The 17392-nt window shown below is 39.9% G+C and overlaps 1 protein-coding gene across 1 annotated transcript; it reads right to left on the bottom strand.

Moving 5' to 3' along the window:
* Positions 1–4709: 4709 nt before the first annotated feature.
* Positions 4710–11060, bottom strand: LOC128228297 (replication initiator 1-like). The gene is made up of 3 exons (XM_052939530.1): positions 10952–11060; positions 5939–6328; positions 4710–5545 (listed from the first exon to the last, which is right to left on the bottom strand). The coding sequence occupies exons 1-3, from the start codon at positions 11058–11060 to the stop codon at positions 4710–4712; spliced, it is 1335 nt and encodes a 444-aa protein (XP_052795490.1).
* Between the last annotated feature and the right edge of the window lie 6332 nt (positions 11061–17392).

Genomic DNA, 17392 nt, shown 5'->3' with positions numbered 1-17392 from the left:
AAAATTAAAATGGAAATGGAATGGACTTCGGAAAATAGGCTGATAGAAAAGCCCCCCCCCCCTTGTTGAACCCCCCCCCCCTTATTTTCACCCCCGTTTTCTGTATTCCATTATTTGTGGTGGCTACAAAACATTTAACACTTTTAGTAAAGATACAAACATACAAACATACAAAGAAAATATGACAACCGATACAGCCGAAATGTCAAAATGTATGATATTTCGTATGATAAGAGATTCGGAAAACGTTTTCGATGTTGTGAGTGGTGTGGTGGTTACAGTAACATTGATTATCTCTTACTCGTTATGAAAAACTGTGCGCTCGAACATTCCTCGTGTCCAAGCTGTTTTGATAAATACAACGGCGTTTGTCCTGCTTGTTGGTTGAGCCATCCAGTAGCGTTAAAACACATTAAAGAAAGGAAACGATACTACAAGAAATTGGGTATCTCAGAAGGAAAAGATTATCTGACTAGAATCAAGCAAAGCGCAAGAAACAGTTTAAGCGCTACTGGATGTTGAGATTTGCATTATTTTAGGGCCACGGTTTTGAATATATCTTGCTGAAATCAACAAATGTCAAACAAAACGCATAATGACAAGCAATTGTATTGAGAACTGCCAGTGTGACGACTGTAAGTTTTTCAGATTAAATTATGATGACCATAAGTTTTTCGAAATTGAGAACAGCCAGTGCGACGAGTGTAACTACACAAAACAGAAAACAGAGAGGTACAACGCTGTTACAATTAATACAGATCAATGTCTTGAAAACTGCCAGTGCGACACATGTAAGTTGTACAGAAAGGTTTTCTGCCAGTGCGACAAATGTAAGTTGTACTACACAGAACAAGAAGAGATGCTGGTTGATGATTGTACATCGAACTTGAGCGCTAAAAGAAAAACTGAAAACTGTGATGTGAACAATGTAAAAAAAACAGAAAACCAGCCATGAAACTGCCCCCCCCCCCCCAACAGATGGATGCTGAAATGTCGGGAAAGGACGAAGACTTTCAAAACGCTATGGGTTCCTGTCCGACAATGACGTATGGTCCTTATAACAATAGTACCAATAACTGCCAGTGCGACGGCTGTACTGCCGAGTAACATTATTGAAATCACAATGATGTGAAAACATTTCTGAATAAACATACAAACGAATGCTTTAAACTTGTTTTTATTGAATTCAGTAAGCACTTGTACCTACAGTATTTTCAGTGTAAGAACTGTCAACCCAAACCTAGTACGATCATGGCAAAGCAAATTTGAAATTACAGTGATGTGAACATAATTCTGACTTCTGACAATATATAAAATAAACATAAAAAACGAATGCTTTGAAATTGCTTTTTATTGAATTTCGTAATATTCACTTGTAAGTGGCAAAGTAAAGTAATTCATGAAAAATCTTGAGTGTTTTCGTTGAATAGTTCCATACAGGCAGCTTCGTCTAAGGATTGAAGGTTGTCTGTTTGAGATTTCAAGCCCAAAACTTCGTCTTCCAATGCCGTGTTATTTTGCTTAAGCTGATTGTTTTCCGCGGTCAACTGTGACAGATTCAATGTCAAGCGCAAAACTTCGTCTTCCAATGCCGTGTTATTTTGTTTTAGCTGATTGTTTTCCGCAGTCAGCTGTGACAGATTCAATGTCAAGCGTGTAACTTCGTCCTGCAATAGTTGACTATCGTCCGTATTCAAGTTGTGCACATGAGTTTGCTTATACCGATCGTTCTCTCTGATCAACCTAAACACCTTTTGCTGTAGTGCGCCACATTTTTTGCGGTACTCAGTCGTTACTAGTTTGTTTTGCAGAAAAGTTTTTTTCGATATTGTCAAGTATCGAGACGATTTCTTTGAACGTAGACTCGTGTTTGTTATCCATACATAGTCTCGCTACGAAGCCGGTAATTTGTAAATTAAGGTTGCTTATGTCCGTCATGTTTGTATTGTGAGCTAGTTCACTGTAAGTGTTATATATCGTGGAAAGAAAACACAAAAAAGTGAATTACTTTGTTATGATATAATGACTGTTGTTAAGATTAGTGTCATACACACTCTCAAACAATTATGTCGAGCCAATCAGCCACTCATTCTGATGATGATTCTTTCGAGCGTGTTGTAACCGAATACTGTAACGGTGATTGTTCTGATGATGATTCTGCTGGTGATTCTTTCAAGGAAATTGAAGCCGAATATGAAGATACATATACGTATTATGACATATTGAATCGTGTACAGGATGCTTTAGCAGGCATGGACAAAGGTAAACTTATGGAAAAGTATGAAGGTGGATATATATTCAGCAATGGTAGAAGTGTAGATATCAAATACATGGACAAAGGACAGTCGTACGTAGTATTTGATTTGTTTAGAAGTCGCAAGGAACGCATTAACTACGAGATCATTGAACTCAAATATGGGAGTTTCGACAACACGAAATATGAAAGTAAAGAGTTTGATCCACCAGTAGTGATAGTTTTCAGTAATGATGTCCCATGTTTGAAGAAATTTCCAACGTATCGATGGTGCGTGTGGAATATTATAGACAATAGACTGAAAAGTTATGATCAAGAAATGTGTCAATGCAAATGTTGTAGAAATTCTTCCACATCAACACCGAAAAAAGAAAAGATAAAACACTAAAGAAATTTTAAAGATAAATGTCTTTACGAGATATTTATTTCCTGAAAATTAAAATAACAATTACTAATATAACTACTCTGTCCCCATCTCCGTCTTTAGTCTCCACTCAATAGATAGTTGGAGACAACGCATTATTTTTTTCATATTATAAGGCTTGAAATTTGTTACTTGTCATACACATTCTCAAACAATTTTGTCCAGTCAAGCATCGACACAGCAAACAACGCCTTGTGAGAACACCAGTGAAAACGAGCAAAAAAGCGAATCTTCTTCTCAGCAACCCATGGATGATATCAAGGAATATGAAAAAATGATAGAGATGGCAGAAGATTATTTGCGAGATGCTGAAGAACAAAAATCGAGCGAAATCGAATCCATGCAAGATGACAACCCAGACGGGGCAGCTTGTTATATGAGAAATTACTGCGTTTGTGACGGTTACTGTTATGATAGTGATAATTTTGAAGACATTGAGACCGTAGACGAGGAAGTAAAAATTGACGAAATTGAACCAAGCATTCAAGTAAATCAATTTCAGTTCACCGAACTACACAAGGAAAAACTAATAAAAGCTATTGATTTTTTCTCTGAAGGAAGATTAACGAGAAAATGGAACACTCGCCACCTGAAACGTTTGCAAACAACTCCTATTCAGACAAGTGGAACAAGAGATGTTTACAACTGGGTATCAGGATTGAAATTTTGCGCTATCTCGAAACACAACACCCCAGTCGGCAACCCGTGTACCTATTACATCAGAATCAAACAGAACGAGTCAAATAAATCTGTTCGATGTTTTTTGTATTGCCATTGCTTTAGCACGCGATGCCAGAATATTGTTGTTTCAAAATGTATATGGAATTCTAACATCGAAATACAATGATAATAAGCAGATCATGTGTTGTTTCATTTAATTTCAATAATATTGCATATGTTCACGAAACATTTTTTTATTACAGTAAATAGCTTTCAGTATATTAATGTTACACACCATTCAAATGCCAATCAAATCCTATACAGTTTGCATGAATGCTTTGCTGGGATAGTTACATGATATCAACGCATGTTAAGGATGTTAAAGGCACATACTGTATTGTGCCTAATGTATTTATTTATGTTAACGATGAAGAATTATATTACTTGTAGAATTAGGCCTCTTTGATTTTTCCTTAAAAAACATCTGACTTATAACGAAAAGGTCGACAAGAAGAATAACCTTGTTCAAAAGTATGACAAGCAACCTCCGGAACATTACCATTGGAATAATTACAAATTTCCCTGCAATGGCAACACATTCTGCTAATATTATAAATTGTGTTCATATGTTGCATAAAACCTTCATACAAACAATTGCTTTCGTGGTAAAGTGGATATTGCCCCCCCCCCCCCCGCAATACGAGCTGATTCAGGTTCGATCCTTGCCGCTGGCCAAACGTTTGTTTATTTGTTTTGTAATATTAATATTTGTGACTATTTTTATACATTAACAATTGATTGCATCACAATTGCAGCAAGTGTGCCTATAAGTTCACGAATCTCGTTGTAGTTTTTATAATCAGTCAATGGCATGTGCCAGTAATGAGATCAAAACATATACATTGAATTCAATATAATGGCATCTCAACTAATATATAAAATTGTTTTTGAGGATACAGTTTATTGAGCGTTTTTGGTTTTGTTTAACTGTCATCTTATGGCGGTTATCCCCTCATTTAATGATAAAGCCGTATGCGTGTGTCGTCTGCTTGCTGTTTGTGTTCGTCTGTGACTGTTCAGTGTCTGTTCAGTGTCGTTTGGACGCTTACTCTTCCTGTGTGCCTCTAAGTAGTGTTTATTCCTTGTGTTCGTCTGTGACTGTTCAGTGTCGTTTGGACGCTTACCCCTCCCGTGTGCCTCTAAGTAGGGTTTATTCCTTGTGTTCGTCTGTGACTGTTCAGTGACTGTTCAGTGTCGTTTGGACGCTTTCCCTTCCCGTGTGCCTCTAAGTAGGGTTTATTCCTTGTGTTCGTCTGTGACTGTTCAGTGACTGTTCAGTGTCGTTTGGACGCTTACCCTTCCCGTGTGCCTCTAAGTAGGGTTTATTCCTTGTGTTCGTCTGTGACTGTTCAGTGTCTGTTCAGTGTCGTTTGGACGCTTACCCTTCCCGTGTGCCTCTAAGTAGGGTTTATTCCTTGTGTTCGTCTGTGTCTGTTCAGTGTCGTTTGGACGCTTACCCTTCCCGTGTGCCTCTAAGTAGGGTTTATTCCTTGTGTTCGTCTGTGTCTGTTCAGTGTCGTTTGGACGCTTACCCTTCCCGTGTGCCTCTAAGTAGGGTTTATTCCTTGTGTTCGTCTGTGTCTGTTCAGTGTCGTTTGGACGCTTACCCTTCCCGTGTGCCTCTAAGTAGGGTTTATTCCTTGTGTTCGTCTGTGTCTGTTCAGTGTCGTTGTGACGCTTACCCTCTCCGTGTGCCTCTAAGTAGGGTTTATTCCTTGTGTTCGTCTGTGTCTGTTCAGTGTCGTTTGGACGCTTACCCTTCCCGTGTGCCTCTAAGTAGGGTTTATTCCTTGTGTTCGTCTGTGTCTGTTCAGTGTCGTTTGGACGCTTACCCTCTCCGTGTGCCTCTAAGTAGGGTTTATTCCTTGTGTTCGTCTGTGTCTGTTCAGTGTCGTTTGGACGCTTACCCTCTCCGTGTGCCTCTAAGTAGGGTTTATTCCTTGTGTTCGTCTGTGTCTGTTCAGTGTCGTTGTGACGCTTACCCTCCCCGTGTGCCTCTAAGTAGGGTTTATTCCTTGTGTTCGTCTGTGTCTGTTCAGTGTCGTTTGGACGCTTACCATCTCCGTGTGCCTCTAAGTAGGGTTTATTCCTTGTGTTCGTCTCTGTCTGTTCAGTGTCGTTTGGACGCTTACCCTTCCCGTGTGCCTCTAAGTAGGGTTTATTCCTTGTGTTCGTCTGTGTCTGTTCAGTGTCTGTTCAGTGTCGTTTGCACGCTTACCCTTCCCGTGTGCCTCTAAGTAGGGTTTATTCCTTGTGTTCGTCTGTGTCTGTTCAGTGTCGTTTGGACGCTTACCCTCTCCGTGTGCCTCTAAGTAGGGTTTATTCCTTGTGTTCGTCTGTGTCTGTTCAGTGTCGTTTGGACGCTTACCCTTCCCGTGTGCCTCTAAGTAGGGTTTATTCCTCGTGTTCGTCTGTGACTGTTCAGTGACTGTTCAGTGTCGTTTGGACGCTTACCCTTCCCGTGTGCCTCTAAGTAGGGTTTATTCCTTGTGTTCGTCTGTGTCTGTTCAGTGTCTGTTCAGTGTCGTTTGGACGCTTACCCTTCCCGTGTGCCTCTAAGTAGGGTTTATTCCTTGTGTTCGTCTGTGTCTGTTCAGTGTCGCTTGGACGCTTACCCTTCCCGTGTGCCTCTAAGTAGGGTTTATTCCTTATGTTCGTCTGTGACTGTTCAGTGTCGTTTGGACGCTTACCCTTCCCGTGTGCCTCTAAGTAGGGTTTATTCCTTGTGTTCGTCTGTGTCTGTTCAGTGTCGTTTGGACGCTTACCCTTCCCGTGTGCCTCTAAGTAGGGTTTATTCCTTGTGTTCGTCTGTGACTGTTCAGTGTCGTTTGGACGCTTACCCTTCCCGTGTGCCTCTAAGTAGGGTTTAATCCTTGTGTTCGTCTGTGTCTGTTCAGTGTCGCTTGGACGCTTACCCTTCCCGTGTGCCTCTAAGTAGGGTTTATTCCTTGTGTTTTTACTACTTTACTTGTCCTTGTAGTTTTCATCGTATTATTGACAAATATTCAACATTTTTCACTCGGGTCTGATCAGGTTTGAATCGGAACGACAATTATAATTATTATACGAGTTAATTTGTTAAAGTAAAACAGTGGATCCGTCATGCAAAAAGGCATACTGATGAATTGTTAATTGGAGCCAGTGTGTTCCATGAGAACGGCCCCTTCCTCTTCTCTTTAGACTCGAACCATTTCAAAATAACGTAATTATAATAGGAATATTGCAATTTATTTCTGTTATAAAAAAACAATGAGCTGGTGTTCTCATTTCGCTGCGTTTGTAAAGATACGGCAATTAGGATCGTATTTTATTTCAATGTTTGCTTTATGAATGGAAATTGGTAAAGTTCAACAAATCATTCGTTGGCCGTCATGCCATGGCGATATGTGCATGTACATGTGTCACGTGGTATTCTTTATATTCTGCATTGTCTGTAAAATGCACTGACTGTAAAACTAAAAATAGCTGTATGCATGCGTATTGTTCAAACATAGAGTGCATAAAATCGAAAGAGATTTTTCAAATTCTAAATTATTTAAAGGCAAAGTACTGAATGCAAACTAGACGGGGCACAGAAACGGAAAGAATTTACACACAAACACACACTCACACACATATTATGAATCAGATAACTCCACAGAAACGTATCAAAAATGTGTATAATTTATTAAATTTAGGTGTACTTTTCAACTGAGCAGGTCGCCCAAAAATACTATGATCTTGCCAACGTGTTTGGACCTTTAACAGAGTGCGCTAACAAACAACGCAATAGCCGATATGGAATCCCATTAATTTTCTGACATTGAAAAGATCGTTGATTGGTTATTGGTTTCTCATTGGTATTCTAAAAAAATGCTTTGGCTGCATTTTCGTTAACATACACTTCTGAACATGTGTAGCGGTTTTCTCATGCTGTATTCATCTGTGGAAAATATTTATTCAGAACAACAAAAATGAATCATGAACATACTGCTTTAACTGTTCAGTCACACTGACATTGAATTTGTCAACACTGTCACTTTCATGTTCAGTCGCACTGACACTGCTGTGTTACTTATATGCTCAGTCGCACTGACACTAGATGACCAGCAGTGTCACTTATATGCTCAGTCGCACTGACACTGCTGTGTTACTTATATGCTCAGTCGCACTGACACTAGATGACCAGCAGTGTCACTTATATGCTCAGTCGCACTGACACTAGATGACCAGCAGTGTCACTTATATGCTCAGTCGCACTGACACTAGATGACCAGCAGTGTCACTTATATGCTCAGTCGCACTGACACTAGATGACCAGCAGTGTCACTTATATGCTCAGTCGCACTGACACTAGATGACCAGCAGTGTTACTTATATGCTCAGTCATACTGACACTAGATGACCAGCAGTGTCACTTATATGCTCAGTCGCACTGACACTAGATGACCAGCAGTGTTACTTATATGCTCAGTCGCACTGACACTAGATGACCAGCAGTGTTACTTATATGCTCAGTCATACTGACACTAGATGACCAGCAGTGTCACTTATATGCTCAGTCATACTGACACTAGATGACCAGCAGTGTCACTTATATGCTCAGTCGCACTGACACTAGATGACCAGCAGTGTCACTTATATGCTCAGTCGCACTGACACTAGATGACCAGCAGTGTCACTTATATGCTCAGTCGCACTGACACTAGATGACCAGCAGTGTCACTTATATGCTCAGTCGCACTGACACTAGATGACCAGCAGTGTTACTTATATGCTCAGTCATACTGACACTAGATGACCAGCAGTGTCACTTATATGCTCAGTCGCACTGACACTAGATGACCAGCAGTGTTACTTATATGCTCAGTCGCACTGACACTAGATGACCAGCAGTGTTACTTATATGCTCAGTCATACTGACACTAGATGACCAGCAGTGTCACTTATATGCTCAGTCATACTGACACTAGATGACCAGCAGTGTCACTTATATGTTCAGTCGCACTGACACTAGATGACCAGCAGTGTCACTTATATGCTCAGTCATACTGACACTAGATGACCAGCAGTGTCACTTATATGCTCAGTCGCACTGACACTAGATGACCAGCAGTGTTACTTATATGCTCAGTCATACTGACACTAGATGACCAGCAGTGTCACTTATATGCTCAGTCATACTGACACTAGATGACCAGCAGTGTCACTTATATGCTCAGTCGCACTGACACTAGATGACCAGCAGTGTCACTCGCATGTTCAGCAGCACTGTCACTAGATGAACAGCAGTGCCACTTAAATGCTCAGTCACACTGGCACTGAATTTGTCGACACTGTCACTTATATGCTCAGTCGTACTGACACTAGATGAACAAACTAGATGAACAACACTGTTACTTATATGCTCAGTCGCACTGATACTAGATGACCAGCAGCGTCACCTGCATGTTCAGTCACACGGACACTGAATGACCAGCACTGTCACCTTCATGTTCAGTCCCACGGACACTGAATGACCAGCGCTGTTACTTGCATGTTTAGTCACACGGACACTGAATGACCATCACTGTCACCTGCATGTTCAGTCTCACGGACACTGAATGACCAGCGCTAACACTTGCATATTCAGTTGTTAAGTCGCACGGACACTGAAATAAACGTGGCTTCGGTTTTAAATAGTAAAAGTATACTTCAGCTAAATAATGAAATCTGTTTTATCATATGTATTATTACAGATCATTTTCTGAAAATGCAATGCTCTTATCAATACTTAATCTACCATATTGATCCACTCATGTGAATCATGTACTCTGCTCATTCAAATAGTTTTGGCATATTACTGCATATTCGAAATGGAAACAACTATATATGCTGGAAGCTTAAGGGAGATCTTTTGGAAGTACACATTATATCGCTTACGTCTTTAAGTGTTCAGACTCATGACACAGCAAATGGGAGCGCACGACAGATTCACAATTAATCATTAAGAAGAGCTCTGACAACCCAAATTCCATTAAGTAGATTATCAAACCGTCCCATTTCCATTGATAATAACGAATACGACCGTCGAATTTCCACTTTGTCTTTAATTGGTTTTATTAAGTGAGTTATTTAGAAACTCACGCTTTTTCACTGGCATTCGCGCGAAACACTTAAAAAAGTTTTCATTCGTTTTGGTTTTCTAAACAATTAGTAGGCACCGAACTTTAACTGGCCTGCCGCCTAAATATGTAAGAAAACCAACTCAAAATATTTGTAAATGTGATAGAAAATGCTTTATTTTGCCGAAAGTCAATAGTAAAGGTTTTGAAAATTGTCTGTATAAGAGTAAGATGTCATAAATTAAAATCTAAATGATTCAGATTGGGTGAAGTACGCATAGCGAAAAAGGCCTTCTTAATCATAAGTATTTTAATTCAGGTCATCTTAATAACTTAGAATACAACCTCATTGGCTTACACTTTGTCAAAGCAAAATATGCAGGGATTGTGTATCGGATGAATGGCAGTGGGCGGTCCTTTCAAACACCCGCGAAAGTTGAAATTTAAAATGATTAAACCTAGTACTTAATGATCTACAATTTTATTGGCTGTAAATGTAGGTTGTATTCTGATCGGAGTTTGCCATAAACCTTATTTGTGTTATAGCTCAGCTTCAACAATGCATACACTTCATGACCATGTTTTGTTCTTTTGGCGCGGTGATAAAGGGGACTGTAACATTTTGGAAGATTACCGACGGGTGGCATATTGCAGACCCGGTAGTATGGCCTCTCGGGGTAGAGATAATTATAAATATTTTATTTTCTCGATATATGTAAATATAGCACTACAATATAAAACTACTTATGAAGATAGTCCTTTATGGCTTAGAACTATTATACATGTTAATTTGTCACTGTGTGGCCTAGGAAATTCACACACAACAAGCAGCAGTCATTGGGCCATCTTGTCCACGGACGTACGAATAAAACATCGTAAGATCAATGTCCTGTTAAATAGAATGTCTTGGATACAAATTAATTAAACTTATAATCACAAAGTCAAATAAAGACTACAAAACTGACCAATAAAGCCCTTCGATTTGAAATATAACTTCTCAGAAATACTCCCTCAAAAAAGGGATTTTACGATTGTGTGTTGATGACCCCATTGTTGGCAAGTATACTTAAAAATCACTAGAAACCTGAATGTGAATAAAATTTTCTTTATGCAAATACACGTTGTGTTGTCAGTTTTAAACACATTCCAAGGCAATATATGCCAGAACACATCTTTAAAAGTGCGCGTAACATCTTCCATGAGGTAAGCGTTATATGAACAGTATATAAACCAGCGCACCAAGATACTCAAATAATCACCGGCCAATTGTTACAGATAAATAAGAAGTTTTTGACGAAACTCATGAGTGTGGTTATTTGATTCTGGAATCAAATAAAAGTTGACTTTTTGCACTGTTTGTAATTAGAGCGTAAGAGTACTTTCAAGAGGTCAGTCCTATAGCGGATTTTTGAAAGCGTTTCAGAAGGAAAGTCACTGGTCAATTACGCGGGACATTCCTGGGTTCGTTACCATGACGTGGCTGGATATTTAAGAATGAAGTGATGGCGGTAGGGCTTCGGAAATCGAGAGGATCGACATTTGGCAATGGGTGAATGGACGTAGGGCGCTGCCGCGTCATTCTGTACGTGTGAATGTGAATGTGAGGCTATGTTCCGTTTGCTGATCAACATTTTTACTAGACGTGTTTTGGGTCAACAATGGACACAATGAACTATAACGAGTTTTATCTTCTCTGTGGAAAACAACGAAGCAAAGGAGAGAAAGGACAATCTACAAAAGTTGGAGCTGAAGACAACATAGCAAAAAAGAAGACCAAACTTTGAATTATTGCTTACCACCAACCTATGTTTAAAATAACTGCTCGTTATGAAAATTAATGTATGAATGTTTGCTCAAGAGTGTGTGTTTCTTTGTATTGAATAAACTTTAAAACAAAAATGTTAATTCGTTTTCTTTACAAATGACTTCAACATTTTATTTCTGATCATTTTCGCTGAGAAACAGCATCTTATACAACCAGAAAGGTCTTTAATCCGCGAACCCGTGTGAGGACAAATAAAATGTTTACGTATTCCAATTTTTTGATGGACGGCATAAATTAAAACCTATTTATGAAGATTTGAATTTCTACTTGATTTTCAGTATTTCAGTAACGTTAAAATTGCGCGATTTGAAAACATGGGGCGGGAATAATTTTTGCTCGAGATTATTCAGTGGAGATGACAACTGAAGTGAACAAGTCAATAAGCGGTCATGGTATAAGGTTCTAAGGTCAAAGGTCAATAGGGGTAAACAGGACCATTTACAAGTCAGGGTTTACGATCATCCCGTACTCGCCAAATCTTTCTCCCCTGATTTAGATCTTTTTCCAAAATTGAAAAATCCACTTAGATGAATCCGTTAGGATAGTTTAGAGGAACTAGAATGTGCCGTGAACGGGGAGATACGACAACCAACTTCAGTTGCCTAGCAACCGGTATCCAGGCGTTGCAAAGGAGATGGAATTCAATTAAATGCTCCAAGGGAGATTACTTTGACGGATTATAAACAAGAGGTTTTCTGTTTATCTAGTATTAAAAGTAATGAGGTATGGTTCATTTATTCTGACTGAACCTCGTTACATGAATTTATACATTCTTTAAGGCTGAAGATCCCTGACTATATGGTATACATGTGATTTATAAAGTCAAAATGGCAAAGTCAATTGTAGATTTCTGAAAAAAATATGTGTTTACAATATCAAAAACATTTCAAAACTTGAATCTTGTCGGCTTCACGTGATAACACACGACACGTTGTCAATTATATGACGACCTCTTCTCTTATTAACACATTCGTTAGTTTATATTCTATTGTAATTATTTATGCCGTGTATAATGTGTTTGCGTTTGCACATTCACAAAATACTATTTGTTCAAACAAAAACCAAGCAGCTTGTTACATCACAAGACCCAGGCAGTTTATTACGTCACATGACCAGGCAGCCTTTCACATCACGAGACATTGGCAGCTTATTACGTCACAAGACCCAGGGAGTTTGTAACGTCACAATGACCAAGGCAACTTATTACGTCACATGCCCCCGGCAGCTTGTTACATTACAAGACCCAGGCAGTTTATTGCGTCACTTGACCAGGCAGCCTCTCATATCACAAGGCATTGGCAGCTTATTACGTCAAAAGACCCAGGGAGTTTGTAACGTCACATGACCCAGGCAGCTTATAACGTCACATGACCCAGGCACTTTATTACGTAACATGGCCCGCGTAGCTTGTTACGTCGCAATGCCCAGACAGTTTATTACGTCACTTAGCCCAGACAACTTGTTACGTAACAAGACTCAGGCATCTTATTATATCACAAGACCCAAGAAGCTTATAACGTCACATGACCCAGGCAGCTTATAACGTCACAAGACCCAGGGAATTTGTAACGTCACAATGACCCAGGCAGCTTATTACGTCACATGACCCCGGCAGCTTGTTAAATGACAAGACCCAGGCAGTTTATTACGTCACATGACCAGGCGGCCTTTCACATCACGAGACATTGGCAGAATATTTCGTCAAAAGACCCAGGCAGCTAATAACGTCACATGACCCAGGCAGCTTATAACGTCACATGACCCAGGCACTTTATTACGTAACATGGCCCGGGTAGCTTGTTACGTCGCAAGACCCAGGCAGTTTATTACGTCACTTGGCCCAGACAACTTGTTACAGGCATCTTATTATATCACAAGACCCAAGAAGCTTATAACGTCACATGACCCAGGCAGCTTATAACGTCACAAGACCCATGTAGTTTGTTATGTCACAATGACCCAGGCAGCTTATTACGTCACATGACCCCGGCAGCTCGTTACATCACAAGACCCAGGCAGTTTATAACGTCACAAGACCAAGGTAGTTTGTAACGTCACAATGACCCAGGCAGCTTATTACGTCACATGACCCCGGCAGCTTGTAACATCAGAAAATTCAGGCAGTTTATTACGTCACATGACCAAGCGGCCTTTCACATCACGAGACATTGGCAGAATAATACGTCACATCACCCAGGCAGCTTGTTACATTACAAGACCCAGGCAGCTTATAACGTCACATGACCCAGGCAGCTTATAACGTCACATTACCAGGGTAGCTTTATTACTTCACATGGCCCGGGTGGCTTGTTAAATAACAAGATCCAGACAACTCATTACGTCACTTGGTCCAGAAAACTTGTTACGTAACAAGACCCAGGCAGTTTGTTACATCACCAGACCCCGGCAGCTTATTACATCACAAGACCCAGACAGCTTATAACGTCACATGACCCAGGCAGCTTAAAACGTCATATGACCCAGGCAGCTTATAACGTCACATGACCCAGGCAGCTTATAACGTCACATGATCCAGGCAGCTTGTTACAGCACAGGACCCAGGTAGTTTATTACGTCACATGGCCCAGACAATTTGTAACGTCACAAAACCCAGGCATCTAAGACCCAATAAGCTTCACAAGACAAAGGCAGCTTTTTTACTCCACAGGACACAGGCAGCTTATTACGCCACATGAACCAGGCAACTTGTTACGTCACACGACCCTGGCAGCTTGTTACATCATGAGACCCAGGCAACTTATTCCGTCACATGCCTCAGGCAACTTGTTACATCACATGACCCAGGCAGCTTAGTACGTCACATGACCCAGGAATTTTATAACGTCACAAGACCCAAGAAGCTTATAACGTCACATGATCTAGGCAGCTTGTTACATCACAATACCCAGGCAGTTATTACGTCACAAGGCCCAGACAACTTGTTACGTCACAAGACCCAGACAGCGTATTACGTCACAAGACCCAAGAAGCTTATAACAGCACATGATCCAGGCAGCTTGTTTCATCATAAGACACAGGCAGCTTACTACGCCACAGGACCCAGGCAGCTTACTACGCCACAGGACCCATGCAGCTTATTTCGCCACAGGACCCACGCAGCTTATTACGCCACAGGACCCATGCAGCTTATAACATCACTAGACCCAGGCAGCTTGTAACGTCACAGTACCCAGGCAGCTCGTTGCATCACAATACTCAGGCAGCTAATTACATCACTAGACCCAGGCAGCTTGTAACGTCACAGTACCCAGGCAGCTCGTTGCATCACAAGACCCAGGCAGCTAATCACATCACAAGACTCAGGAAGCTAATTAAATCAATTGACCCAGGCAGCTTGTTGCATCACAATACTCAGGAAGCTTATTACATCACTAGACCCAGGCAGCTAATTACATCACAAGACCCAGGCAGCTAGTTACATCACAAGACTCAGGCAGCTCGTTGCATCACAAGACTCAGGCAGCTAATTACATCACACGACTCAGGCAACTCGTTGCATCACAAGACTCAGGCAGCTAATTACATCACACGAATCAGGCAGCTAATTACATCACAAGACCCAGGCAGCTTTTAACGTCACAGTACCCAGGCAGCTCGTTACATCACAAGACCCAGGCAGTTTTTAACGTCACAGTACCCAGTTACTTGTTACATCACAAGACTCACGAAGCTTATTAAGTCACAGTACCCAGGTAGCTTGTTACTGCACTGGACCCAGGCAGCTTTTCTATTTCACAGAACCCAGGCAACCAGTTGCGTTACAGGACCCAAAGGTACCTGGCAGCTTGTAACGCAACTAGTTTAGTCAAAATATCAAGGCAGCTTGTAACCTCAAAAGACCCAGGCAGTCTGTAACGGCACCTAAAAAAGCAGTGATATTTTGAATGTCATATAGGATGAAATATGTTCGCATCTATCAAGTGTCACCTATAGTGTGCCCCTTTAATCAAATCACATGGGAATCAATTGTTTATTATCAACATTCCACTTGGACCTTGAACAGAGTACGTGATAAAACGACACGGGATCCCAGATAAAACACAGATATTGAAAAACAATTGCCCATTGATTAACAATAAAATGCAACATTTGATAATACATTTCTAAACGATATGAAGCGTGCATGTCAAAAGGTTTTGCTTTAGTGGGCACTTCATACTGTATGTAAGTGTTATCAGGACATGTATGCAGTTGCTTTAGAGGGCACTTCATACTGTATTTAAGTGTTATCAGGACATGTATGCAGTTGCTTTAGAGGGCACTTCATACTGTATGTAAGTGTTATCAGGACATGTATTCAGTTGCTTTAGTGGGCACTTCATACTGTATTTAAGTGCTATCAGGACATGTATGCAGTTGCTTTAGAGGGCACTTCATACTGTATGTAAGTGCTATCAGGACATGTATGCAGTTGCTTTAGAGGGCACTTCATACTGTATGTAAGTGTTATCAGGACATGTATGCAGTTGCTTTAGAGGGCACTTCATACTGTATGTAAGTGCTATCAGGACATGTATGCAGTTGCTTTAGAGGGCACTTCATACTGTATTTAAGTGCTATCAGGACATGTATGCAGTTGCTTTAGAGGGCACTTCATACTGTATGTAAGTGCTATCAGGACATGTATGCAGTTGCTTTAGAGGGCACTTCATACTGTATGTAAGTGCTATCAGGATATGCAGTTGAACATGTGAGGACAAAGACTACCATGACGTGTTAAATGACCTTCTATCATGTACAATATGGGTCAGGAGTCCAACTGTACCAGTAGTCAACCAATACACAGAGGTGCATTTCTATATTTTTGAAAAAAGATATTCCTGCCGCCAATCTATGTGTTCCTTTTATAGCAGCGATATCGTTATCAATATTTACTTTATGTTTCACTATATATTTGCTGTTTCATTTTTATAAATATCGTTTTGAATAAACTCTAATAATGCGCAAATTATAGAAAAAGAATTTCATTGCATAGCATGTTTTAAATAGAAATGATTTAAATAAATTTATGAAAATTGAACGGAACAGCAGAACGGCCTTCCGGCGCCGTACCAATAATACAATGAAAACTACAGGGACAAGCCCAGTCGAAAATACCAAATATAAACCCAGCTTAGAGGCATAAGATGACAATGAACTAAAAACACAAATGTAAAACCACCACATACAATTCATGCTAAGTTTATATTTATAATATTTTGGTGTACAAAGAAGATACATATAATGGTATAGCGTAACCGGAACGGAATGACCAATATCGTTATGTCAATAATTGTATAAAAGTTTGGTGTTAAAATACGGAAATGAATATACCTCACCACGTACATTGCATCGATATCGTCAATGTTTATCATACTGTTTATGTCTATAAAGGTATCGAATTAAGTGAAAGATAACTTTGACATTTCGTGTAATACTGACTACATTAAACATTTGAAACGATAAGATATATTGCTGTGATCATAATAATACTTATAATAATACTTATGTGGTTTGCTTAATTGGCACATTTGCGTTTGTTATTTATACAACACCTTCAATATGACTCTCTGTACATTGAAATATTGTTTGTACTCATTTTATGTATACTATGGACGCGTATATCGTTCATTCTGATAATTTGATAATGAAGTCGAAGTTGTTTTGTGTCGTCTTGTAAAACTATAACGTCACCTGTTGTCAGTATGTCGATATGTTCAATCGTTACCTGAATTTGTTGACTTATGAATCATGATGGACGCATGTTTGGCAAGACAGCAAAGAATGTTCAACTACTTTTGCCGGCAATATGAAGTCATCATATCAAGATAATAATTGAACAAGTCGACATAATAATGACAGTTTTTCGTGATAAAACTCGCATTCTTCTATACTGGTATCTAATCGGATCAGGCGTTTATGGCTGCATGAGACGAAGTGCATTATTTTGTCATTGCGCTATGAGTAGATAGCTTTGTTCATAAACGTAAAACCTCGATTCATTAGTTAACGGTCATTTAAATTAATATGTGCATAGTTGACTATCGAAAGGATGTATACCAGTCTATATGTTCAATTTGCTCTGT

The sequence above is a fragment of the Mya arenaria genome, chromosome 1, assembly GCF_026914265.1.
Source record: "Mya arenaria isolate MELC-2E11 chromosome 1, ASM2691426v1".
NCBI lineage: Eukaryota > Metazoa > Mollusca > Bivalvia > Myida > Myidae > Mya > Mya arenaria.
The sequence above is the reverse complement of the archived record's forward strand: the minus strand, read 5'-3'. Positions and strand labels throughout refer to the sequence as shown.